Raw genomic sequence first — 25,114 nt, forward strand, 5'->3', positions numbered from 1 at the left:
CTGCTTTGCAGTGAGCCCTGTGCGGGGCTCATCCCAGGACCTGGAGATCATGACCTGAGCCCAAGGCAGACGTTTAACTGACTGAGCCACCCAGGCGCCCTGTCATATATTTTTTTAAAGCTACATCCACATATTTAGAAATCAGAACAATTCTCCCTGGTCTTAACCTCTTCTCCTCTCACCCCTTAGATGGTCATATATATTAGTTTCTCATGTATCCTTCCAGTGTTTGTTTTGTTTTGTGGCAGGTCCAAATATTTATTCTTATTTACCACCTTTCTAAAAAGGTAACTTTTTTTTTTTTTATATTATCCTGCACCTTGCTTTTCCTCCTTAATATATTTTGGAGATTTTTCCATATCTTTACATAAATCACTCTCTTTTTAGGGGACACAGTTACATAGTATTCCATTATGTAGCCACACCACCATTTATTTGTTAACGTAACCAGTTCCCTGTTGATGGACGTTTAGGTTATTTACCATCTTTTGCTATTAGAAATAATATTGTTACAAGTATTATTTTAAATATGGATGCCTTTGGCTCGGCTCATGATCCCGGGGTCCTGGGATCGAGCCCCGCATCGGGCTCCGTGCTCAGCGGGAGGCCTGCCTCTCCCTCTCCTACTCCCCCTGCTTGTGTTCCCTCTTTCGCTGTGTCTCTCTCTGTCAAATAAATAAATAAAATATTTTTTAAAAAATTACCTTTAAATATGGATGAATGTTAACATTCCCAGTAATAGGGTTACTGGATCAAAGGGCAAACAGATTTGTTATTTTGATAGGTATTTTCAGATGGCCATACACTGAGGTTCTGTTGTTTCCCAGGATTTTCTCCAGGTAATGAGTATGTTAGGGCGAGGCAACCTCTGGCTGTGGCCTTTAAGGAGCTGGAACCAGGGTAGACACACAACTAAAAAAGTTAATTAGTATACAGGTGGTAACTTTTAATAGTGGTGCTGGGTAAAATGGAAGTATTGCATTGGGGTATTTAAATGGGATAGGTAGGTGGGGAAATGTGCTGGGAAGGGAAGACTCCCACAGAGAGCTCGCTCTGTGTTGGGTCTTGAAGAATGAGAACCTATTGGCCTGGTCTAGCAGTCTATGTTTTAATAAGCCCTCCAGGGGATTCTGATACACGCCCAAGTTTGAGAACCACTGCTCTAGGCAGAGGTTGGCAAACAACTATTTCTGTAAACAATGGACAGGGTTCCAGGCAGAGGCCTGGGTTTGTGATTCTGACTCTCCGGTCTGATGGAGTTTCTTTCTGGATCTATGTAAATCAATCCCAGGTGAGGGCTTTTGTTTTATTTTGTTTTTTAACTAGTGCTTTATGTAAAACAGATAGAGCAAGGGTGATGAGCCTTCACAGTAATCAGGGAAATACAAATTCAGATCAAACTGAGATAAACTGTTCTAGTGCCAAATTGGCACAAATGGGAAACTGACATTACTAAATGTTGGAGAGGATGTGAAACGCTGCTGGGGTATGTAAATTGCTATGACCACTTCGGTAATACCTAGTAAAGCTGAATGTTTGCATACTCTGTGGCTCAGCAATTCTAGTGCTAGGCCTATATCACTAGGTGTGGGTTAGCAAACTTTTAAAGGGTAGGAAGTAGTTTAGGCTTTACAAGCCATGCACTCTGTCTGAACTGCTCAAGTCCACTATTACTGTGTGAAAGAAGCCATAAAGAACATACAAACACATGTGTGACTATTCCAATATAACTGTTTACAAAAAGTAATTTGTCAGTTCTCGAGTGGTTTTCAAACATGAATCTGCAATAAGAATCACCTGGTGGGTTTATTAAAACACAGATTAACTGGACCCCAACCTCTGAGTTTCTGATTCAGGGGTCTGGGGTGGGTCCTGAGAATTTGCATTTCCAAAAGTCCTCAGGCAATGCCAGTGATCCTGATCCAGAGGCCACACTTTGAGGACCACTGCCTTAGAGAATTTGATGCGCTCTGTACAAAGATAGTCACAGCAGTTTAGCTCTAAACTGGAAACAATGTAAATATCAACAGTAGAATATGTAAATACATTGTGGTAAACTCTTATGCATATTACACAATAATGAGAAGTAAGAAGTATGCCACCCTCAACAACCTTGATGTATCTCGCAAACAATGTTAAAGAACAGAAACAACGCAGAGAACTACATACAGTAAGAAGCAATTCATTATAAGGTTCAACAGCAGGGGAACTAATCTGTGCTATACATGGGTGGGAAAGCTATGAAGAAAGGTGAAGCAAGTGGGCATCTAAATGTCCAGGTAGTGGATCCATTGCGGGTGGGAGGACATTGTGATCAGAAAGAGACAAGGTCTAGGAGGCTGGAGGTGATCTGTTAACTTGGGTGGGGTCACCTGAATGTTGGCTTTATGGTGTATTATTTGTTTATATTGTTTATTTCACAATTTTTACAAGATTTAAAATGCATTAAGTTGAATCTTTGATTTCTGTGTAGCTCTGTCCAAGAATGACCTATAAACAGAACTATTGAGTGCTTACTAAAAGCTGAGCAGTGTTTGTTTGTTTGTTTATTTTTAAAGCTGAGCAGTGTTTAAACACTTTAACTGTGGTAAACAGTTTGCTTGGCCTGTATTCAGTTACCCCAAGAGTCCTGTTTAAAGATTTATTTACTTATTTTTAGAGAGAGACATAGAGTGCACACACAGGTGAGGAGGGCAGGGAGGGGCAGAGGGAGAGAGAGAATCTCAGACAACCTCTGAGTGCGAGCCCAGCGTGGGCTCGATCCCACAACCCCCCGAGATCTGAGCTGAGGAAATTAAGAGCTGGACACTTAACTGACACAGCCACCCAGGCGCCCCAAGAGTTCTGTTTAAATAGGGCTAATATTGTCCCCATTTTATAGACAAAGAACAGAGTCACTCAAGTCTAACCGAGTTCCTAAGGATACAGCCAAAGCAGTTTTGTTCCTCAGCCTGCTATGTGGCAATGAAGTTTACTTTAAAGGATTTTCACCTCTCATTGACATGGAAATCTATAAATATGTGGGCATTTGATACTAAATGAGGAAACAACTTGATCTGAAGAAACGTCTTTACTATTTTTACCTATTTCCAATTCTGTGTCCAGTGTCCATACAGAACAAGCCAACTCCTTTCTCCCAGTCTGCTCCTGGTCCTTTGTGTCTCCGTTTCCAGTGCCTAACACTGTACTTAGCACATAAAAAGGCCTCAAAGAATTTTCCACTCAGTTCTTGATAGCTTTTCATGTACTTGATTGCTTTTGTTGCAGGTATGTCCTGCTGTCTGCTCTGGTCCAGGTAGCACAGCCCCCTTCGCTTTCTTTCCCCTCCAGCCTCAATTGATTATTTTGTGATAAAGTTTCCAGTCCTTTCCCTCCTCTGGTGGCTTCAAAATTGGTTCGGTTTGGTTTTTGACTTCTTCAAAACATAGTACCCAAACCTCAGTTTTTCAGTGTGGTCTGCAAGATAGTTGTCAGCATTACAAGAAGGAACAGCTTGAGCTCTAGGAACTGGGAGAAGCCAGGGTGTCTGAAGGCTTGGGGACTTCTTTCCCCCTGAATTCAGGTTCCCTTGCACTTGCTTATTCAGTCCAGCAAGAGATGGACTCATGGTTTCCTTCTGCTGCTTGTAAAAAGAGTTTTAGTCAACATAATTTATTTTCACAAGATTATTTAATAAAAATTATATATGTATTTTCATAGAATTTGCTACTTAAAATTTACTTACGATTGATTCATGAGTTACACATTTTAATTTGGGGCAGGGTGAAATTCTTAGCTCATCAACTAAATACATTAGAGTAGACGATTGCAAATAGCAGGTTAGAACAAGTTTTATGTTTACAGGTTAGATTATGAAGTATGCTACAGTGTTCATATGCTGCCTTTGTGAATATCATTACCTTTCATTGGTGATTTTTTTCTCATTTCAAAAATAACCTAATTTGGTAATAAAGGTTTTTCCCCCCCCACCCTCTCTATTTTAGTGGAGAAACAAGATTTAACAAGGAGAAAATAATTCAAGGTTAGTATACTTTATTTTAGCTGTCTCCTTTGGTGTTAATGTGATATGTGAGTTAATCAGATTGGCGGGGGGAGGGTAGACCGGGGGTAGCTTGTATTGTGAACAGCATTAGAGAAAGTGTCATAGCCATAGAAATATGATTAGAGCAGATGGTCATCAAGAGGAGTAAGTCTCGTAAGTGAACTGAACGTAAAGAATAGGATTCTAAGTTGTTTATAGGTAGCTTCAAGTGGCCCAGTCAGCTGATTGAAGAGTTATGTTGAGTCTAGTGGTCTTAAAATATAACTGCTGTGATTTAAAATGATTTCCTATTTGGAAACATGAAATTTGCTGGCTGATGTTAATAGTATTTTTCTCCTAAGATGGTTATATTATTTTTAGCAGTAACAAGAGGTGTAAAAAGAGAATTCCTATTCTCACACGGGATTGTTACTTTATTCTAACAGATTCTTCCTCTGTTGTTCTGCTAATTTGGGTTCAGGTCTTTTAATCTCCCTATGATCCAGCAAGTCTAGCTTTTAAAGAATATTTTGGGTAAACTCTCAGCCAGACAGGCTATTTCTGTGCTGTGATTATAGAAACATTTAGTTTTATTTTTTTGGATAGGGACATCTGGAATTTGCAGAACCTGATTTTCATACCCAGAGTGCCCCATTCCCTCTTCTGAAAACTAGTCTGATAATTAAATGAACCTTTGTTTTCCAGTGACATGTGCCCAACCCAAATTAGCCTCTGTACTTCTGTCCCTTACCACCCTGTCCTTTAGTACTGCCCACCTGTCTCATTTCATTAGACACTAACAGCGGAGCAGGAATACACATTTTTGTGATCACACCTGGTTTTGACATTTGTTTTGTGTTATTTTCCTACCTTTGTCAGTTAGATGCTTATTCTTTAAGTTAAAGCATTCAAGGCTTATATACTTCCAAGTACCATTTTTGTTGCATAACTACAGTTTTGATATGTAGTCATTTCATAGGTATTCAGCACCAGGTGTCTTAAATTTCCACTGTGATTTCTTCAGTGACCCATGAATTATTTAGAACTATTTTGTAAATTTCCAGATGACTGGGCTTTTTGTTTTTGCTTGTTCTCTTTTATGATTGGCTTCCAATCTGACAAGATGGCTTATTTGATGAGACTCTTCGAAATCTGTTAACACGCTGTGTTTATAAATCTACCATTGTATGCTTGAGAAAAGTCTGTGTTTTCTGATTGTTGGGTTTGGAGTTATATGTCAAATAATTAACCTCTGTTTTGTTCAAATTTTCTGTGCTTTGCTAATTTTGTAAACTTACGAATTTGCCTGCATGACCGAAATACCGATTTATGGGTGAGATGTGGAATTTCCCATTGTGATGGCTAACTTATAGTTTAGTACCTGACATTCTATCAATTTGTGCTTTGTGTGTTCTGCTCTTATATAGAGACTATTTCATGAGGCACATACATATACAGGTTTAAAAATTGTTCTGCCTTCCTAGTGAATTGGATCGTTGATTATTTATAGTATCCTCACAATCCTAAGACTTTTGTCATAAAGTCTTGCATTTGTGAGTATAATATAGCTTCTCCAGCTGTTTTGGGCTTGGAATTCGCCTGGTATGTTTTTCTCTTGCCTTCCTTTCAGCCTTTCTGGGTGCTGACATCTTAAGTGTTACCTCATAAATACTACGTAGCTGATTTTGGTTCTCTTCCTCCCCTCCCTCCTCCCTCTCCTACTCCTCCCCCCCTTCCCTGCTGGCTTTGGAATGATAAACTATTTCCATTCTTTCAGTTGTTACCTTTAAATTTTTACCATTCATATCTAATGAAGTATATTATCACTATCTCCTTTCCCCCCAAATACAAGGAACTTATATGACTATTGCTTAGTATCTTAGTCCTATCCTTTTTTAACCACGTGACATAGGCATTATTATTTGACTCGTTATTTAGACAATGTTTAGATTTACATATATATTTACCAGTTTTCTCTCCTTCTCATTTCTTTTGCATCTCAGACCTCCATTCCTGAAGTATCTTTTTTGAAAGGTCCCCTACAGCAGATTGGTTGGTGGTAAAGATAGTTTTAATTGTTTCTATTCTAGACAATTCTATTTTTATTCTATTCAGCATTTTTTAGCCTAGACAATTTAGACTGACAGTTCTCTTAGCACTTGTTATTGTGCTGTTTTTTGTTTTTTTTTTGCTTCCATTGCTCCTGTTAAGTCTTCTCTCAGCCAAATCATGTTCCATGGTAGGCAATCAGTCTTTGCAACTGCTTTTAAAATCTTTTGTTTGATTTTGGTATTCTATAGGTGTCCCTTAATATATCTAGGAGGGATTTTTTTTTTCTTTTTAATTTATCCTGCTTGGTGTTTTATCTGTAGATTTTCCATCATTTCTGGAAAATTCTCAGCCATTATCTCTTCATATTTTCTTTCTTCTTTCTGGAGTTCCAGGCAGATGTATGTTAGGGAATATCATTCTGTCCTTCATGTCTCTAATAGATGTGAGATGTGTTTCATCTCCTTTGTCTGTGCTGCATGTGGGGTAATACCTCAGCCCTGTCTATGAGTTCATTAAGCCTTTCTGTTACTGAATCTCCCTTTATCCACTGAAGGATTGTTTCTCTCCTCAACAACTCATAATATTTTTCATTATTAAAAGATCTGTCTGGTTCTTTTAGAAAGCTGTTTGGTTGTTTTTGACGACTTCTTGTTACTTGCTTATTTTTGTGATTCCGTCTATATGTTTTATTCACAGTTTGTAGTCTGTATCTGCTGATTTCAATGTCTGAAGTATTAATGATTCTGAATCTGTTTTTTGTTGTTTCTGCTGACTTTCATTCACGATAGATTATTTTCTTGTGTGTTAAGTTACTGACTGAACTATTATTTGCTCTAACTTAGTAGGAAACGTGTTAGCCTTTATTCAGTCAGATTTGCTCTGAAGCGAATTTGCATTTGATTTTACTATTGACCTGAGACTATACCAGCTTCCTCGTAGGATCTCTAGCTTCCAGGAATGCTGAGTTCAGTCCTCCTACCTTGCTGTGCCATGCAGCAGGCTCCCTCCCCCAGCTGCCCCCTTGCTTGTGCTGATACCCTGGCAACTCCATTTTTCTAATGTTAATATTCAGGTTTCAGCTCAGGGTATTTTGGTTGCTTTGCATTTCCTCTTAGAGACTTTCCTTAGATCCTGTGAGCATCATGCACACACACACACACACAACACACACACACACCCATTTAGTTCTTTTGCAATAGGAGGACCCTTCAGAGTGTTTAATCAGCCCTTCTCCTGGAAATGAAGGTTCCAAAGTTTTTTTGTTTTGTTTTGTTTTTTTAAGGAAAAAGAATGAAGAAAGAGGGGAACAAGGGTGAGGGGAAATAATACAATATTGAACATTTGGGCAGTGGAGGTAAGGAAGGGAAACTGTTTAGGTGAGGATCCTACCTTTCAAATGCAGCGCCTGGGTTGAGAACATAAGATCAGAGCCAGCATTAAGAAAATAACAGCTAATGAAGGGATGGGCAGACACAAGAGAAGGGAGAGCTGGAGACAACTGAATTCTCATCATCATCTGATTCCCATTAGGCAGACATTCTTTTGGGAAACATTTGAATACCTGAGCCTTTACAGGATTATAGCTTAATATTACTTGCTTTTTTGGTTCTCTGAAAAGTTATATAGAAAAGTACCTAAGGAAATCTTTTAATAAAATATAGATAAATTCTATTTATATTTTCTTACATGTGATTTATTTGCATCTGTTATCTTTATATTTGAATGTTATTGTTCCTTCTCTGACTACCACAGGACAAGGAATAGATGAGCCTCTTTCAGAAACTGGATTTAAACAAGCAGCTGCCGCTGGCATATTTCTTAATAATGTGAAGTTTACTCATGTTTTCTCCAGTGACCTCATGAGGACAAAGCAGGTAAGTTTAGAGTCAAGGTTTAGACCGATGAGTAAAGAGTCTCAACAGTTATAACCTTGAAAACTGCTTCCAGAGTCTGTAGGAAATTCAGTCACATGCAGATACCATCCTCATTCCTCTCCTTCCCGCACTAACAGAACTTCTTTCTTTCATTTTACTTTTGTACTTTATTTTATTTTGGTAATTTTTAAATTAAAGTAGCTTGGGGAAAATGTCTAACAAAATATCTTTAAAAAGACAAAGAAGGTTTGTGAGAGAGAGCCAGCAGAAACACCAGACGGGAGAATTTAACCCACAAAGACATCAAATATTGGAATCCAGACACAGTTAGAAAAGAAAACAACTATGTTACTGTAAAGAAATAAAAGGCATGTTTGAAATATCTTTAGGGAACAAATTACTATAAAAATGACCCCAGAGAATTAAAAAGGAACCAAATAAATGTCTAAAGACTTCATGGAGGGAATAATTCACCATGAGGGAATAACAGAGTTGGAATACAGTCTCCCTCCATAAGCAACTAGAGAAACAGGACAATATTTATGAAACAGTTGTTTGCAGACATTGGACTTCAGACAGTGTGGGCCTGTGATCCCCAAATGAAGTGAAAGAAATGAGGTGAGCCCTTGAGTTGTCCTGGTGTTCCACCTGATGCAATTTCCTGATGCTGGTAGGAGAAGCCAGATAGAGCCAGTGACTTCAGTGAATTGAGAAGACAGTGCTTGGAATTTGGGGAGATTAAATGACTAAAGATTGTGGGGCAGAGTGCTGGAAGAGGGTGCTGCACAGAGAAAGAACTCTAGAAATATGGATAGGGATCCCCTGAAATTCTTGGTGGACTAGAGTCTGCCTGTGCGTAGGTGAAATTGCATGAGGCCAGGTATAAAACATAACTGCTAGGGAGAGAACAGTTGCTAGGGAGCCAGAAGCCAGACAATGTCAAGAGCTCCCACAGGTTGGGAATGATTTGAGTTCCTACCACCCAGAGTGGAGAGATTTTGTTAAATACATCAAGCATACAGTGGAAACTTCAGAAAGGTCACACCTTAACAGCGAGGCTGATCTGTGCTCAGGGGAACATAATGAGGAAAGAAATAGAAGATATGAAAAGAACCAAATTCATCTTCTTGAGATCAAAATACAATATTCTGCAATGAAAATTTCACAGGAGGGGATTACTAGCAGGGTAGACGCTGTTAAAGAAGAGGTCAGTGAACATGAAGTCATAGAAACAGAACATCCTAAAATCAAGGAAGAAAGAAGACTAAAAATGGAAAAATGGGGGTGCCTGGGTGGCTCAGTTGGTTAAGCGTCTGACTCATGATTTGAGTTCAGGTCATGATCTCATGGGTTGTGGGATTGAGCCCCACGTCAGGCTCCACGCTCAACTGGGAGTCTCCTTGAGATTCTCTCCCTCTGCCCTTTCTCCCACTCGTGTGTGCTCATGCTCTCTCTCTTTCTTTCTCTCTCTCTCCTTCAAATAAATGAATAAATCTTTAAAGGAAAAAAAAGGAAAAATGAAGAGTCTCAATTGAGGGACCTGAAATAGACCCATACCTATATGGTCAGGGTGTTTTTGTTGTTGTGGGTTTTTTTTTTGTTTTGTTTTGTTTTTTAATATTGGTTTGGGCTTTTTTGGTCAGTTGATCTTTTTTAGTTCTCTCTTTATTATTATTTTTAAAGGAGTCTGGAGTTTTTCTTGTGGTTAATGTCTAGTTTCATACTGTTGTGGTTAGAAAAGATACATGGTAGGACTTTGGTCTTTCTGAATTTATTGAAACTTGTTTTGTGCTCTAATATGTGATCCCTTCTGGAGAGTGTTCCATGTACACTTGAAAAGGATATGTAGTCTGTTGTTTTAGGATAAAATGTTGTGAATATGTCTATCTGTTAAATCCATCTGGTCCAGTGTGTCATTCAAAGCCACTGTTTCCTTGTTGATTTTCTGTTTAGATGATCTGTCTATTAATGTAAGGGAGATGTTAAAGTCCCCAACTATTACTGTATTCCTATCAATTACTTCCTTTATGTTTCTTATTAACTCCTTTATGTATTTGGGTGCTCACATGTTGGGTGCATAAATATTTACAATAGTTATATCTTCTTGTTGGATTGTTCTGTTTATTATTATATGGTATTCTTTGTCTCTTGTTACAGTCTTTGTTTCAAAGTCTCTTTTGTCCAGTATAAGTATTGTACTCCAGCCTTCTTTTGACATCCATTTGCCTGATAAATGTTTCTCCATCCTCTCACTTTCTTTTTTTTTTTTAAAGATTTTATTTATTTATTCATGAGAGACAGAGAGAGAGAGAGAGAGAGAGAGGCAGAGGGAGAAGCAGGCTCCCAAGGAGCAGGGAGCCCGATGCGGGACTCGATCCCAGGACCCTGGGATCATGACCTGAGCCGAAGGCAGACGCTTAACCATCTGAGCCACCCAGGCGCCCTCTCCATCCCCTCACTTTCAATCTGCATGTGTCTTTATGCCTGAAATGAGCCTCTTGTGGGCAGCTTATAGATGGGTTTTGTTTTTTTATCCATTCTGTCATCCTATTTCTTTTGATTGGAGCATTTAGTCTGTTTACATTCAAAGTCATTATTGATAGGTAATTATTGAATTTACCTTGATGAAGTCCCAATAGTTCATTTTGTGTGTTCTTCATTTCTGATTGTTTTTTATCTCTGTGTTAAGGGTCTCACTGACATCCTCCACTTTTTTCTCAACTCCAGGGAGTATCTATATGAGCATTACTTTAAATTCTCTATCAGGCATATTACTTCTCTCCATTTCACTTAGGTCTCTTGCTGTGATTTTGTCCTGTTCTTTCATTTGGGGCATATCCCTATCTCCTCATTTTGTGTAACTCGCTGTGTCTGCTTCTGTGTGTCAGGAAAGTCAGCTACATCTCCTGCTGTTGCAAGTTGTGGCCTGTGAAGAAGTCCTGTCATGTGCTGCAGCACAGTGTCCCCTCTTCACCAGCACCTGACTCTTCAGGGGTGTCTCCTGTGTGCTGTGTGCACCCTGCTGTCAAGGCTGAGCCTCTTTTGCTTTCAGTCCAGTCATCTACAATGGCTCTCTTTGCCTGTTGTGGGTAGGGTTTGGTCCCTGTGTTGTTAGTGGGCCAATCTGGTGGGGCTGCCTTGGGCTTGAGTTGAGTCAGACCAGGCATTTGCCAGAGCTGTGGTCTCAGCAGACTGCAGGGCGCTTTCCCTGTGTTGTGCTCCAAGAAGCTTTCATTGGTGGGCACGGCCTGCCGTCAGACCAGTTGTCTGCCTTCAGCCCTCTGCTGGGACCACAGTGTGACTCGGGTGTATGCTTATCTTTCCCTCTTCCCAGGGCAGGAGTCACTTTGGAGTGGTGCTGGCCACTGTTGGGGCTACTAAGGCACTGCCAGGCCTGTGGCACCACCCTGGTTGGGCGGGGCCAACATTGTATTGGAGGCAGTGGATCCACAAGGTGCTGGAGGGTGGGGTGGCAGTGTTAGCAAGTTAGGTAGTGAATGTCTGCCTCGCTGGGTCCCACAGGGGCCATGTGTGTATGCTGTGGGGCTGGGGAGGGAGATGGTGCGTGTCAGCTCCTTTGTTCCCGGAGGAGTCTCCTTGTGACTGTTGCGCCTCTGGACTTGCTCTGAGATTAGTAAATAACTCTCCCTCCTGTATGCCCCAGGCGTTTTTGAAACTGCTGCTTCTGTATTCTATCTTGTTGGGCAGTTTGTTGTGCTCTCTCTCTCTTTTTTTTAAATTTTATTTTATTATGTTATGTTAGTCACCATACAATACATCATTAGTTTTTGACGTAGTGTTCCATGATTCATTGTTTGCGTATAACACCCAGTGCTCCATGCAGTACGTGCCCTCCTTAATACCCAGCACCGGGCTAACCCATCCCCCCACCCTCCTCCCCTCTAGAACCCTCAGATTGTTTCTCAGAGTCCATAGTCTCTCATGGTTCATCTCTCCCTCTGATTTCTCCCCCTTCATTTTTCCCTTCCTTCTAATGTCCTCCATGCTATTCCTTATGATCCACGAATAAGTGAAACCATATGACAATTGACGTTCTCTGCCTGACTTACTTAGCATAATCTCCTCCAGTCCCATCCATGTGGATGTAAAAGTTGCGTATTCATCCTTTCTGATGGCTGAGTAATATTCCGTTGTATATATGGACCACATCTTCTTTATCCATTCATCTGTTGAAGGGCGTCTCGGCTCTTTCCACGGTTTGGCTATTGCGGACATTGCTGCTGTGAACACTGGGGTGCATATGGCCCTTCTTTTCACTGCATCTGTGTCTTTGGGGTAAATACCCAGGAGTGCAATTGCTGGGTCATAGGTTAGCTCTATTTCTAATTTTTTGAGGCACTTCCACACTGGTTTCCAAAGTGGCTGTACCAATTTGCATTCCCACCAACAGTGTAAGAGGGTTCCCCTTTCTCCACAACCTCTCCAACATTTGTTGTTTCTTGCCTTGTCAATTTTTGCCATTCTGACTGGTTTAAGGTAGTATCTCAATGTGATTTGAATTTCCCTCGTGGCTAATGATGATGAACATTTTTTCATGTGTCTCTTGGCCATTTGTGTGTCTTCTTTGGAGAAGTGTCTGTTCATGTCTTCTGCCCATTTTTTGACTTGATTCTTTGTTTTTTAGGTGTTGAGTTTGAGAAGTTCTTTATAGAGCTTGGAAATCAGTGGTTTGTCTGTAGTGTCATTTGCAAATATCTTCTCCCCTTCGGTGGGTTGCCTCTTTGTTTTGTTGACTGTTTCCTTTGCTGTGCAGAAGCTTTTTATCTTGATGAAGTCCCAAAAGTTCATTTTTGCTTTTGTTTCACTAGCCTTTGGAGATGAATCTTGAAAGAAGTTGCTGTGGCTGATGTCAAAGAGGTTGCTTCCTATGTTCTCTAGGATTTTGATGGATTCCTGTCTCACATTGAGGTCTTTCATCCATTTTGAGTTTATCTTTGGGAATGGTGTTAGAGATGGTCGAGTTTCATTCTTCTGCATGTGGCTGTCCAATTTTCCCAGTACCATTTATTGAAGAGACTGTCTTTTTTCCATTGCATATTTTTTCCTGCTTTGTCGAAGATTATTTCACCATAGAGCTGAGGGTCCACATCTGGGCTCTATATTCTGTTCCATTGGTCTATATGTCTGTTTTTGTGCCAGTACCATGCTGTCTTGGTGATCGCTGCTTTGTAATATAGCTTGAAATCGGGCAATGTGATGCCCCCAGCTTTGTTTGTCTTTTTCAACATTTCCTTGGCAATTCGGGGTCTTTTCTGATTCCATACAAATTTTAGGATTGTTTGTTCCAGCAGTTTGAAAAATGTCATTGGAATTTTGATTGGGATGGCGTTGAAGGTATAGATTGCTCTGGGTAACATAGACATTTTAACAATGTTTATTCTTCCGATCCATGAGCATGGAATGTTTTTCCATCTTTTTGTGTCTTTTTCAATTTCTTTCAAGAGTGTTTTGTAGTTCCTAGAGTATAGATCCTTTACCTCTTTAGTTAGGTTTATTCCGAGGTATCTTGCGGTTTTTGGTGCTATTGTAAATGGAATCGTTTCTCTAATTTCTCTTTCTATGGTTGTATTGTCAGTGGATAAGAAAGCAACTGATTTCTGTGCATTGATTTTGTATCCTGCCACATTACTGAATTCTAGTAATTTGGGGGTGGAGTCTTTGGGTTTTCCGCATAAAGTATCATGTCATCTGCAAAAAGAGAGAGTTTGACTTCTTCTTTGCCAATTTGAAACCTTTTATTTTTATTGTCTGATTGCTGTTGCTAGGACTTCTAGTACTATGTTGAACAATAGTGGCAAGAATGGGCATCCTTGATGTGTTCCTGATCTTAAGGGAAAAGCTCTCAGCTTTTCCCCATTGAGGATGATATTCGCTGTGGGTTTTTCATAGATGGATTTTATGATCTTGAAGAATGTTCCCTCTATCCCTATACTCTGAAGAGTTTTAATCAGGAAAGGATGCTGTATTTTGTCAGATGCTTTTTCTGCATCAATTGAGAGGACCATGGTTCTCTCTCCTCTTATTAATGCGTTCTGTCACATTGATTGATTTGTGAATGTTGAACCACCCTTGTATCCCGGGGAGAAATCCCACTTGGTCGTGGTGGATGTTCCTTTTAATGTATTGTTGAATCCTGTTAGCTAGGATTTTGTTGAGGATTTTGGAATCCATATTTATCAGGGATATCAGTCTGAAATTCTCCTTTTTGATGGGGTCTTTGCCAGGTTTGGCCAGGTAATGCTGGCCTCATAGAATGAGCCTGGAAGCTTTCCTTCTGTTTCTATTTTTTGAAAGAGCTTCAGGAGAATAGGTATTGTTTCTTCTTTGAATGTTTGATAGAATTCCCCAGGGAATCCATCAGGCCCTGGACTCCTGTTTTTTGGGAGGTTTTTGATCACTGCTTCAATGTCGTTACTGGTTAGTGGCCTATTCAGGTTGTCAGTTTCTTCCTGTTTCAGTCTTGGCAGTTTATATAGGTTTCCAGGAAAGCCTCCATTTCATCCAGATTGCTCAGTTTATTGGCATATAGTTGTTGATAATAATTTCTAATAATTGTTTCTGTTTCTTTGATATTAGTTGTGATCTCTCCCCTTTCATTCATAATTTTATTAATTTGGGTCCTTTCTCTTTTCTCTTGGGTAAGTCTGGCCAGTGGTTTATTGATCTTATTTCTTTCAAAGAACCAGCTTCTGGTTTCATTGATCTGCTCTACTGTGTTTCTGGTTTCTAATTCATTGATCTCTGCTCTAATCTTAATTACTTCTCTTCTGATGTGTGGCTTAGGCATCATTTGTTCCTTTTTCTTAGTTCTTTAAGGTGTAGAGTGAGTTGGTGAATTCGGGATTTTTCTATTTTTTTGAGTGAGGCTTGGATGGCTATGTAGTTCCCCCTTAGGACCGCCTTTGCTGTATCCCATAGGTTTTGGACTGATGTGTTTTTGTTCTCATTGGTTTCCATGAATTGTTTAAGTTCTTTGATTTCCTGTTTGACCCAAACATTTTTGAGCAGAGTGGTCTTTAGCTTCCAAGTGTTTGAATTTCTTCCAATTTTTTCCTTGTGATTGAGTACCAGTTTTAAAGGATTGTGGTCTGAGAATATGCAGGGAATAATCTCAATCTTTTGGTATCGGTTGAGACCTGATTTGTGACCCAGTATGTGCTCTGTTCTCGAGAAAGTTCCACGTGCACTCAAGAAGAATGAGTATTCTGTTGTTTTAGGGTGGAATGTTCTGTATATATCTATGAGGTCCATCTGGTCCAGTGTGTCATTCAAAGCTCTTGTTTCTTTGTTGATTTTCTGCTTAGATGATCTGTCTATTGCTGAGAGTGGAGTATTGAGGTCTCCTACAAATAATGTATTGTTATCAGTATGACTCTTTTGGTTAGCAGCTGGTTTATGTAGATGGGTGCTCCCATGTTGGGGGCGTAGATATTTACAACTGTTAGATCTTCTTGTTGGATAGGCCCTTTAAGAATGATGTAGTGTCCTTCTGTGTCTCTAACTACAGTCTTTAGCTTAAAATCTAACTTGTCTGATATAATAATTGCTACCCCAGCTTTCTTTTGAGGTCTGTTGGCATGGAAGATAGATCTCCATCCCTTCACTTTCAGTCTGGATATATGTCTAGGTTCAAAATGAGTCTCCTGTAGACAGCGTATGGATGGGTCCTGTCTTTTTATCCAGTCTGCAACCCTCTGCCATTTTATGGGACCATTTAGGCTGTTCTCATTGAGAGTCATTATTGAAGGATATGGATTTATTGTCATCATGTTGCCTGTGAAGACCTTGTTTTTATATTGTCCCTGTAAATTTCTGTTATATATCACTCTTGGGGTCTTTCTCCTTTTATAGAACCCCCCCTTAATATTTCTTGCAGGGCTGGCTTAGTGGTCACATATTCTTTCAGTTTCTGCTGGCCTTGGGAGCTCTGCATCTCTCCATCCATTTAAGTGAAAGTCGTGCCAGATGAAGTATTCTTGGCTGCATGTTCTTCTCATTTAGTACCCTGAATATGTCTTGCCAGGCCTTTCTGGCTTGCCAGGTCTCTGTGGATAGGTCTGATGTTATTCTGATGTTCCTTCCTCTGTATGTAAGGAATCTCTTCCCCCTAACTGCCCTTAAGATAGTTTCCTTGGTTCTAAGATTTGCCAGTTTTACTATTACATGCCGGGGTGTTGGCCCATTTTCCTTAATCTTGGGAGGGGTCCTCTCTGCCTCTAGGACAAGAATGTTTGTTTCATTCCCCAGATTAGGGAAGTTCTCAGCTATGATTTGCTCAAATATATCTTCTAGTCCTCTCCCTCTCCACCCCCTCAGGGATTCCAATAATTCTGACATTGGAACGTTTCATGGTGTCACTTATTTCTCTGATTCTATTTTCATGGATTCCGAGTTGTTTTTCCCTGGCCTCCTCGTTTCCTTTTTTGTCTATTAATTAGTCTTCTAGGTCACTAATTCATTCTTCTGCCTCACTTACCCTAGCTGTTAGATTATCTAGATTAGATTCGATCTCATTGATAGCATTTTTAAATTCTGCCCATTCAGCTTTCATTTCTGCCCTTAGAGACTCTATGTTGCCATTAATTGATTTCTCCATTCTAGCCATTTTCTTCACAATTGCTAGCCTGAATTCCATCTCCGACATCTTGGTTATATCTGAATCCATTTGTAAATCTGTGGCATAAGTCATAGTCTCTGAGTCTCTTTAAGGGCTTGGACTCAGCTTCCCCTTGCCCTCGGGGCTCTCCCAGACCCAGTCCTGTTGATTTTTTAAATTTCAGGTTTTAAGTCCTGCTGGGTGTAAGAACTCACAAAGTTTGGACCCTCTGGTTTTCAAAGCCAAATGTTATGAGGGATTTGTCTTCCTCACAGGGGCTTCCCGATGCGAGGGTCTGTTTCTCTTCCTTCTCCAGGCCTTTGGCTCCCTCCCTCCTGTGGGTGGCCCATGGGCCCATTTTGCTCTCCATCACATCTCATTGTAGCCTCTTCTCTACCTTTAGTTGTGGAATTTGTTCTGCCAGTCTTTGGGTCATTTTCTGGGTTATTTACACTGATGTGAATGTTACCTTGTTGTATCCGTGGAAGGAGGTAAACCTGGGTTCCTCCTACTCTGCCACCTTCCCTGGAAGTCAGAATCTTTTTATTAATTGGGTTTTTACAAAGGTGCCAAGGTAATTCAGCACTTGAAAGATATTCTTTTCAATAAAATATGCTGAAACAATGGGCTATCCATGTGGAAAAACATGAACTTTTGCCTTTAGTTCCTATAACACAAAAATTAACTTGTAGTTGATCTCAGCACAAATCTAAAAGCTAAATCTATATATTTTCTATAAGAAAACAGAGAAAAATCTTTATAAAGGTTTCTTAGTGCAAAGCATAAACAAGATGCAGATTGGGAGGAAATTATGAATGTGTATATTACATATCTAATGTATGTGTGTGTATATATCTGACAAATTATCTAGATATTTTTATCCAAATTTTTTATCTAAATTTTTTTCAACTCAGTAATTAGACAAACACCCACTTCAAAATGAGCAAAAGATTTGAATTTGACCAGGCACTTCACAAAAGAGAATATGGAAGGTCAGTAAGGAGATGAAAAGATGCTTAGCAGAAGTGATCTTAATGGAAATGCAAATTAAAACCATAATAAGATGCTATTACACAAATATTTGCAAATGCCAAAAATTAAAAAGATAAAAGAATGTGGGGGCTCCTGGGTGGCTCAGTTGGTTAAGCCACTGCCTTAGGCCAGGTCATGATCCTGGAGTCCCGGGATCCTGGATTAGGATCGAGTCCCACTGCAGGCTCCCTGCCAGCCCTCCCCCATCTTGTGCCCCCTCTCTCTCTCAAATAAATAAATAAAACATCTTTTTTAAAAAAAGATAAAAAAATGTGGAACAACTAGAACTCCTATATTGCTAGTGAGAATGTAAAATGGAGCAACTGCTTTGGAAAACAGTGGAAGTTTAACATACACTAATCATATGATCCAGCAATTTCCATCCTAAGAATTTATCCAAGAGAAATCACGTGTGTTTACAGAGAGACTTGTATATAATTTTTTAACACCTTAGTTTATAATAAGCAATCGGATCACCTGTGTTCATCAGTAGGTGAATGGATAAGTGAACTGTGATGCATTCACACGGTGGAATACAGCTCAGCAGCAACATGGAAAAGTCTCAAAAACATGCTGAACAAAAGAAGCCAGGCACAAAAGAGTACACAGTGTAGGACTCCCATTTATGGGAGACTAGAAAAGACAGATCTAATCTTCAGTTACGTAAAGCAGATCCGTGGTTGCCAGGGGCCAGGAGTGAGGGGGATCAACTAGGAAAGACACAAAGGAATCTTTTAGGGTGACAGAATTCTTCCATATCTTGATTTTGGTGGTATTTAGAAAGGTATATATTTTTTAAAACTCAGTGAACTGTACATTTAGGAATAGGTATATTTTTTGTTGTAAATTATACCTCAATAAAATTGTTTTAAAAATGCAGAACAAGTTAATAAACCAAAAAGAAGAAACTCAGGGGATGTACTAAGTTATTAGATTAAACATGGCCAAAATAATCATTAGCTCATAGGTAAATGTAAGATAGTAACTGAAATGTAGCACAGTGTAATGAATATATTAAAAATATGAGAGTTTAAAAGAAATCAAGAATATGATGAGGTCTGGTGTCTTTCAGAAGGAGGTATTTAAAATGGGAAAGGGGTAGGGCGCCTGGGTGGCTCAGTTGTTAAGTGTCTGCCTTTGGCTCAGGTCATGATCCCAGGGTCCTGGGATCGAGTCCCACATCTTGAGCAAGGGCTCCTTGCTCAGTGGGAAACCTGTTTCTCCCTCTCCCACTCCCCCTGCTTGTGTTCCTGCTCTCGCTGTCTCTCTGTCTCTGTCAAATAAATAAATAAAATCTTTAAAAATAAATAAATAAATAAAATGGGAAAGGGGTCGAAGAAGTCACAGTTGATAATTTTACAGAACTGTTGAAAGATGACAGATCTAGAAAGGGTGATAAATCCCAGTCAAGGTAAATAAAAAGAAACCCATATCTACGCTTACAATAACAAAATTGCAAAACTCCAAAGAAGGACAAACATCATCCACTAATGGCCAATTAGACTATCAACAAATTTGTTAGTATTGGTAATAATTTTTTTTTTAATGCACTGAGTGATAATAAAGACTAACTTAGAGTTTTATACCCAGCAAAAACATTGTCTAGACTGTAGGTGATATGAAGACATTTCGGACAAACAGGCTATAAAGAAACTTTGAAAGGCTAACGGAAGAAGGAAAATAATGCCAGAAGGGAGGTCTGAGTTTTAGAAAAGATTGGTGAGCAAAGACACTGGTAAAGGTAAATGTAAACAAATACTGATAATACAGAACCATAATGATGACAGTGTTTACTTTATGGGGAGGGGATTAAAAAGGCAGGTTGTGGACTTAAATTTATTTCTACAGTTTTGCAAATACAGTGTCTTGTTGATCAAAAATAACCAGGCACACCATGAGAGAAAGGAACATGAACAAAAATGAGCCCAAACAAAAGACAATAGAAACAGCTTCAGGAGTTCTTCAATTACTGGTTACCAGACACGTTCTTTAAAATAGCCACTGAACGCATAGATTAAAAAATGACACTGAGAATTTCAGCAGAGAACTGGAAACGATGTAGAAGAACCAAGCGTGAATTCTTGAACTGAAAATGTAACTGAAATTAAGACTCAGTAGATGGGTTTAACAGCAGTTTAGGCACACCTGGATGGAGAATTAATGAACTGGAACCTTTTCTGTAAAGGGCCATATAGTACGTATTTTAAGTTTTATGGGCTGTATGCTCTCTGTCACAACTGTTCAACTGCTGTTGTACCGTGAGAGCAGCCACAAACAATATGTAAGGGGTTGTGTTCTAATAGATCTTCATTCACAACAACAAGCCTCAGTCTGGATTTGGGCTATAGTTTGCTGACCTCTGAACTAGAAGATAGCACAGAAGGAAATAATCCAAATTCGTGTGAAGAGACGAAGGATGAGCAGTACAGAAGAGAGGCAACTTTCATGAAGGAAAATTATTTCTAGTTTTTTTTTTTTTTAAAATTTTTTTTCTTTGAGAGAGAGAGAGAGAGTGAGGGAAAGAGCAAGCACAAGCAGGGGGAGTGGCAGAGGGAGAGGGAGAAGCAGGCTCCCCACTGAGCAGGGAGGCCGATGCGGGGCTCGGATCCCAGGACCCCGGGATCATGACCTGAGCCGAAGGCAGACACTTAATGGACTGGGCCACCCAGGCGCCCCTCTAATTCTTTTTGATTTTGCTGTGCTGTATTTTGACATTTTGGCCAGAATGACTGTTTTTATGAGAAAAGAAACCGTTGTCTTTCCATTTTCAGACCGTGCATGGGATTTTGGAGAAGAGCAAAGTTTGCAAAGATTTGACAGTAAAGTATGATTCAAGACTTCGAGAAAGAGTAAGTAGCTTACTTATATATTATTCTTCACCATAAATTATCAGTAAACCACCTCAGTTGATCTGATGCATTCTTGATAAGGGTGTGGAATCAGCTAATATATGTTAAGAACCTGCTATGTGACCGTGGCTGTTATATACGCTCATACATAGTATCTTATTTAGTTATTAAATTTGTGTGAGGTAGGCATCCTAAATTATAAAAGCAAAGTCTGCTCATGAGAACTAGTACAAAAGAGTTGGAGGTAAAAGTGCACAGTTCTCTTGTCAGCTCCCCATCCTACTTCTCATTTTTAAGCTTCAATAGACTTTCTTATGCCCATTTTATTTATCAGAAATGACTCTTGCTGAAATGGCAATTTAGCTAAAGCCACATCTCACTTTCAGATCTAAGATTTGACCCCCACGTCTCCTCCTAGAGCAGTTTTTGCTCTTTCGTACAGGCCTTTAAGCAGGCTAATGTCCCTGGCAGCCCTGTGATTTCTTCTGTACCTGGATAGAAATGTCAAATGGCTGGGGATCTCTAAAGAATTGCTTTTCATAACTTGCGTGTGCTCTCTCTTCTCATCCAAAATATATACTACAACTTCCACAGAGATACTGCCTGGAGAGGCTCGCTCTGTGCCTGGGAACCCAGTTCCAGTGCCAGACAACCATCGTGAGTTCAGCGGAGTGCTGAGCGAGGCCTGTCACCTACAGTAGGGAGAGTGTGATCATTGGCTGCGCTGTCTCTTCTCACTCCGCTCTCTTCCTGAGTAGCTTCATCCTCTCCTGTGATTTCAGTTGATGTTCATATATATATATGTTTAGCTGAGAGCTCTTGCCTAAGCTCACGTCTCAAACTACCTACTTTTTATCTCTGTGTGTGCCCCACAGCTCAGTGGAACGCACCACCTTTTCTCTCCCCGGCCCCTGCTTTACCCAGTTGTTCAAACCACACATTTTTGACTTGAACTTGCCTCCCACGTGCACATCCTACCATCATCTTGTCAGTGCTGCTGTTGTGTAGTAGTTCCTTAACCCACTGCTGCCGTCCTACTGCCCTCAGTGTCCTCTGTCTCCTAGCTCACTGGGAACAGCGATCCCCCTGTCTTCTGACTGGCACTCGCTTTTCTCATCTCATCTCCGTGCTGCAGCCAGAGTCGTCTGGAGAACGTGGTTGCTGCACACCTGTATAGAACAGCTCCCTGTTTCTGTTTTACCTTCAGGAGGCCGTCCAAGCCCCAGCCTGGCCTGTCAGCGTGCCGTAGGATATGATCTGTTGCCTCCATCTGCCTCCGTCCTCTTTCTGTGCTCTGTGCCTGGCCTTAATAATAAATAGCGAGCATTTGCATGGCGCTCCCTACACTCTGGCCCTGCTCCGAGCCCTGCAGGTTTGTTAATCTTCACAACACCCCCATGTTGTGAAGACTTAAAAACCTCATTTTTACAGTTGCAGAAAGCAAGGCACACAGAGGTCAAGTCTGTGCTCAGCATCATAGAGCTAGTACGTGGCACAGCTCGGGTTCAAATTGAGGCCATCTGGCCCTGGATTCCATGTTCTGGACCACTGGTGATAGGCCTCTCACGGATCTTCTCAGAGTTGTCCAAGCATCCTGTGCTCTTTCCTCACTGAACTTCCAAATCTGCCCGGGATACATGCTCTCCACACCTGGCCAACTTCCATTCACCCCAAGGCTTTGGCCTTCTGCAGCCCCACAAATGCAGATTAGCCATCTCTGCTGTGTGTGTCTATGTCCGGCAGTTCCTTCCATTACGGCGCTGTTCCCTTACTGTTCTAGGTTAGTACCCACCACACTACAGTCTCAGCAAGGGTGGGGAGCTGCGTGTCCCTCCTGGTCTCTTCACTGCTCTCGCCTCATTGCCTGACATGTTTCAATGTAGCATTTGGAGTATTTAATGAATGGATGTTTCCGTTCTTGAAAAAAACAAACCAAGTAATGATTTTTAATGTTCTCCTTTATAATAGAGGTTGTTCCCGTTATAATTGAGGATGTAAGAATTTGAACTTGGGAATTGGAGGAGCACCTGACAACTGTGCATATGGTCTTATAAAAAAAGAACATTTAGTTGTCGGACTTCTGTCTGATGGTGGTGTTAGCATTTTGGGGCATCATCAGTGTGAAACCATAAATGGTGGTTTATCTCTACATATTTTATTAAATATTTTATTATGCAAGTAATCTGTTACTATTGTAGGGAATTAAAAGTAAGAACAGTTTGGGGAAAAATACAGTTAAAAATTTCTACCATGCACAAATACTGTGAACATTTTGGTATGTGTGCTCTTGACTTTTTTTCGTGTTTGTCAGTCTCTCTATCTGATTGTGTATGCCTTTTTCTAAATGTACCCCTGCTATATGTGGTGGGTTTTTTTTTTTAAGATTTATTTATTTATTTTAGAGAGAGGGGGCACGAGTGCAAGTTGGGGGAGAGGGAGAGAATCTCAAGCAGACTCCCCACTGAGCAGGGAGCCCGACACATGGGGCTCAGTCTCATGACCCTGAGATCACGACGTGAGCTGAAATCAAGGGTCAGACGCTCAACCGACTAAGACATGTAGGTGCCCCTATATGTGTTGTTTTTTTAACTAGCTTTTCTCCCTGTGTATTTCAGTGCTAATGAATGCACACGGATATGATCACCTAATTAGTGACTGCATTATTCCAGTATATGGAAGTTGCGTAGCTACTACCGGTGGACACCTAGGTTGTGACTAGATTTTCCACTGATATAAATAATGTTAAAATAAACCTCTTTGTAGTTCTTTATACACGTACCTAATGCATTTCCTAGAAGTGGAATTTTTGAGAGTGTTCTTTTTTTTAAAGCCTTTTATACATATTGCTAAATTTTCTTCTAGAAAAGCTGAGCCAGTTTATACTTCCGTGAATGATGTAGGAGAAAGTTTTTCCTACATGAACACTAGCTATTGGTAGTGTCTTTGGTCTTCTAATTTAATAGTTTCTGAAAGGTGCCATTTTAATTTTTACATTGTAGATTTCCTGTGTTTCTTGGTCACTTGTATTTCTTTTGTGACTTCTGTGTCCTTTGCTATGGCTCAGTCTTTACGAATCTAAAGAGCTAATGAGCTTTGAAAACATACAGATCTGGGTTTGAATTTCAACTCTGCTGATTATTGGCTGTGGGAATACAGGCCAGTTGCTTAACCTCTCTGAAACTCAGCTTTCCCATTTATAAATATGGAGCTGAAAATACCCATCTCATAGTGCTCTTGTTAGGATCAAATGAGATAGTACATGTGGATGTGAGGTGGCTGACTTGGTGCACTTCATATGTTGGTCTCTGGCCCTGGAGTCTGTGCAAGTCTCTGTTTTTTTCCAGTAAAGCCCCACTGTCTACTTGGTGTGTTGTTCCATACAACCCATCTGGACAGTGTACAATTCAAGGTGTCAACTGTATTTCTAGGGTTTGCAGCCTCTACCGAGTATGTTCTCATTATAAGTTTAAAAGATATAATAAAGTAAGTGGAAAGAAACCCAGCCTCTTGCCAGAATGATTGTCCCAAGTTTGCCGTAAGCATGTACTTAATCGATGTATCACAAGTTCATTTGAGGCACTTTTGTCTTTTGGACCATTGCAGAAATACGGGGTTGCAGAAGGCAGGGCCCTAAGTGAGCTAAGGGCAATGGCCAAAGCAGCTGGGGAAGAATGCCCTATGTTCACACCACCCGGAGGAGAGACGTTAGACCAGGTACGTAGCCCTGGGGCGAGTTCCCACGTAGTTGATCTTGCCAATGTCAAAGTAGCTAAAATTGGGTTTCTTTTGTAAATGAGATGTCTCTAAATCTTAGCTAAGCAGTTTGAAAGTTGTTTGCTTTATAAAACAACTCTGTGCAGTGTGTTTGTTTTTCCTTTTTATTTTGTTATTATTTATTTAAAGATTTGATTTATTTATTTGACAGAGAGAGACACAGCGAGAGAGGGAACACAAGCAGGGGGAGGGGCAGAGGGAGCAGGGAGCCCGATGTAGGGCTCGATCCCAGGACCCTGGGATCATGACCCAAGCCGAAGGCAGACACCCCTGTTTTTCCTTTTTAAGCTGTCTTCCTTATTTACTGTTACATCGACAGTCATTGCCAGTACTGGGTGTAAAGGACGTGTGTTACCGGGTGATACTTGAAGGAGAGTCTCGGAGTCTGCAGCGGTACCCACAGCAGTGGTAGTAGTAGGCAGGGGAGCAGTGCGGTGCTGTTTGAGGACAGTGGTAGGCAGAACACTCCAGGCGAAGTAACTCAACACTCGCAATCTTCAAGCCTCTCCTCCTGCGTCTTTAGCTCTTGTAAGTGACCCCATCACCGCGCTTGCCTTTCTTTGGAGTGTTCTGCTTTTGAATTGCATTATTGGGGATTTTTTTCCCGTTTGTTATTTTCATAATTTTCTTGGAAAGACTTTCTATTAGTTTAGTAAAGGCAAGATTTTGTGTCCTTGTTGATGGTTGCTCTAACCCAGTTGACGTGCTCTAGATGTCGTTGCCTAGTTAACACTTCTGTGGGCTCCTTTTTCCCGTGTAAGTCGCCCTAACTAGATTGTAAGTGCTGTGAAGTAAGGGATTAGGAATTGTATCTTACTCTTCTTTGTCCCCCAGTGTGCTTCCGTCACTCCGGAAGTATGGTAGGCATTTGCTGCTGATCGAGTGAGTGGAAACA

General features: G+C 40.4%; 1 protein-coding gene across 2 annotated transcripts in view; it reads left to right on the plus strand.

Annotated features, from left to right (window-relative positions):
• The window catches only part of TIGAR (TP53 induced glycolysis regulatory phosphatase), a 32,816-nt gene that overhangs the window by 5,495 nt on the left and 2,207 nt on the right, over positions 1–25,114 (plus strand). For both annotated transcript variants that reach the window (XM_025851978.2, XM_025851979.2), the window contains exons 2-5: positions 3,984–4,021; positions 7,826–7,947; positions 20,368–20,445; positions 24,049–24,159. In XM_025851978.2, the coding sequence (XP_025707763.2) occupies positions 3,984–4,021; positions 7,826–7,947; positions 20,368–20,445; positions 24,049–24,159 (349 nt within the window). The remainder of the gene's footprint in view (positions 1–3,983; positions 4,022–7,825; positions 7,948–20,367; positions 20,446–24,048; positions 24,160–25,114) is intronic.

The sequence above is a fragment of the Callorhinus ursinus genome, unplaced genomic scaffold, assembly GCF_003265705.2.
Source record: "Callorhinus ursinus isolate GAN/ISIS: 27379988/994484 unplaced genomic scaffold, GSC_fseal_2.0 scaffold74, whole genome shotgun sequence".
Lineage (NCBI taxonomy): Eukaryota > Metazoa > Chordata > Mammalia > Carnivora > Otariidae > Callorhinus > Callorhinus ursinus.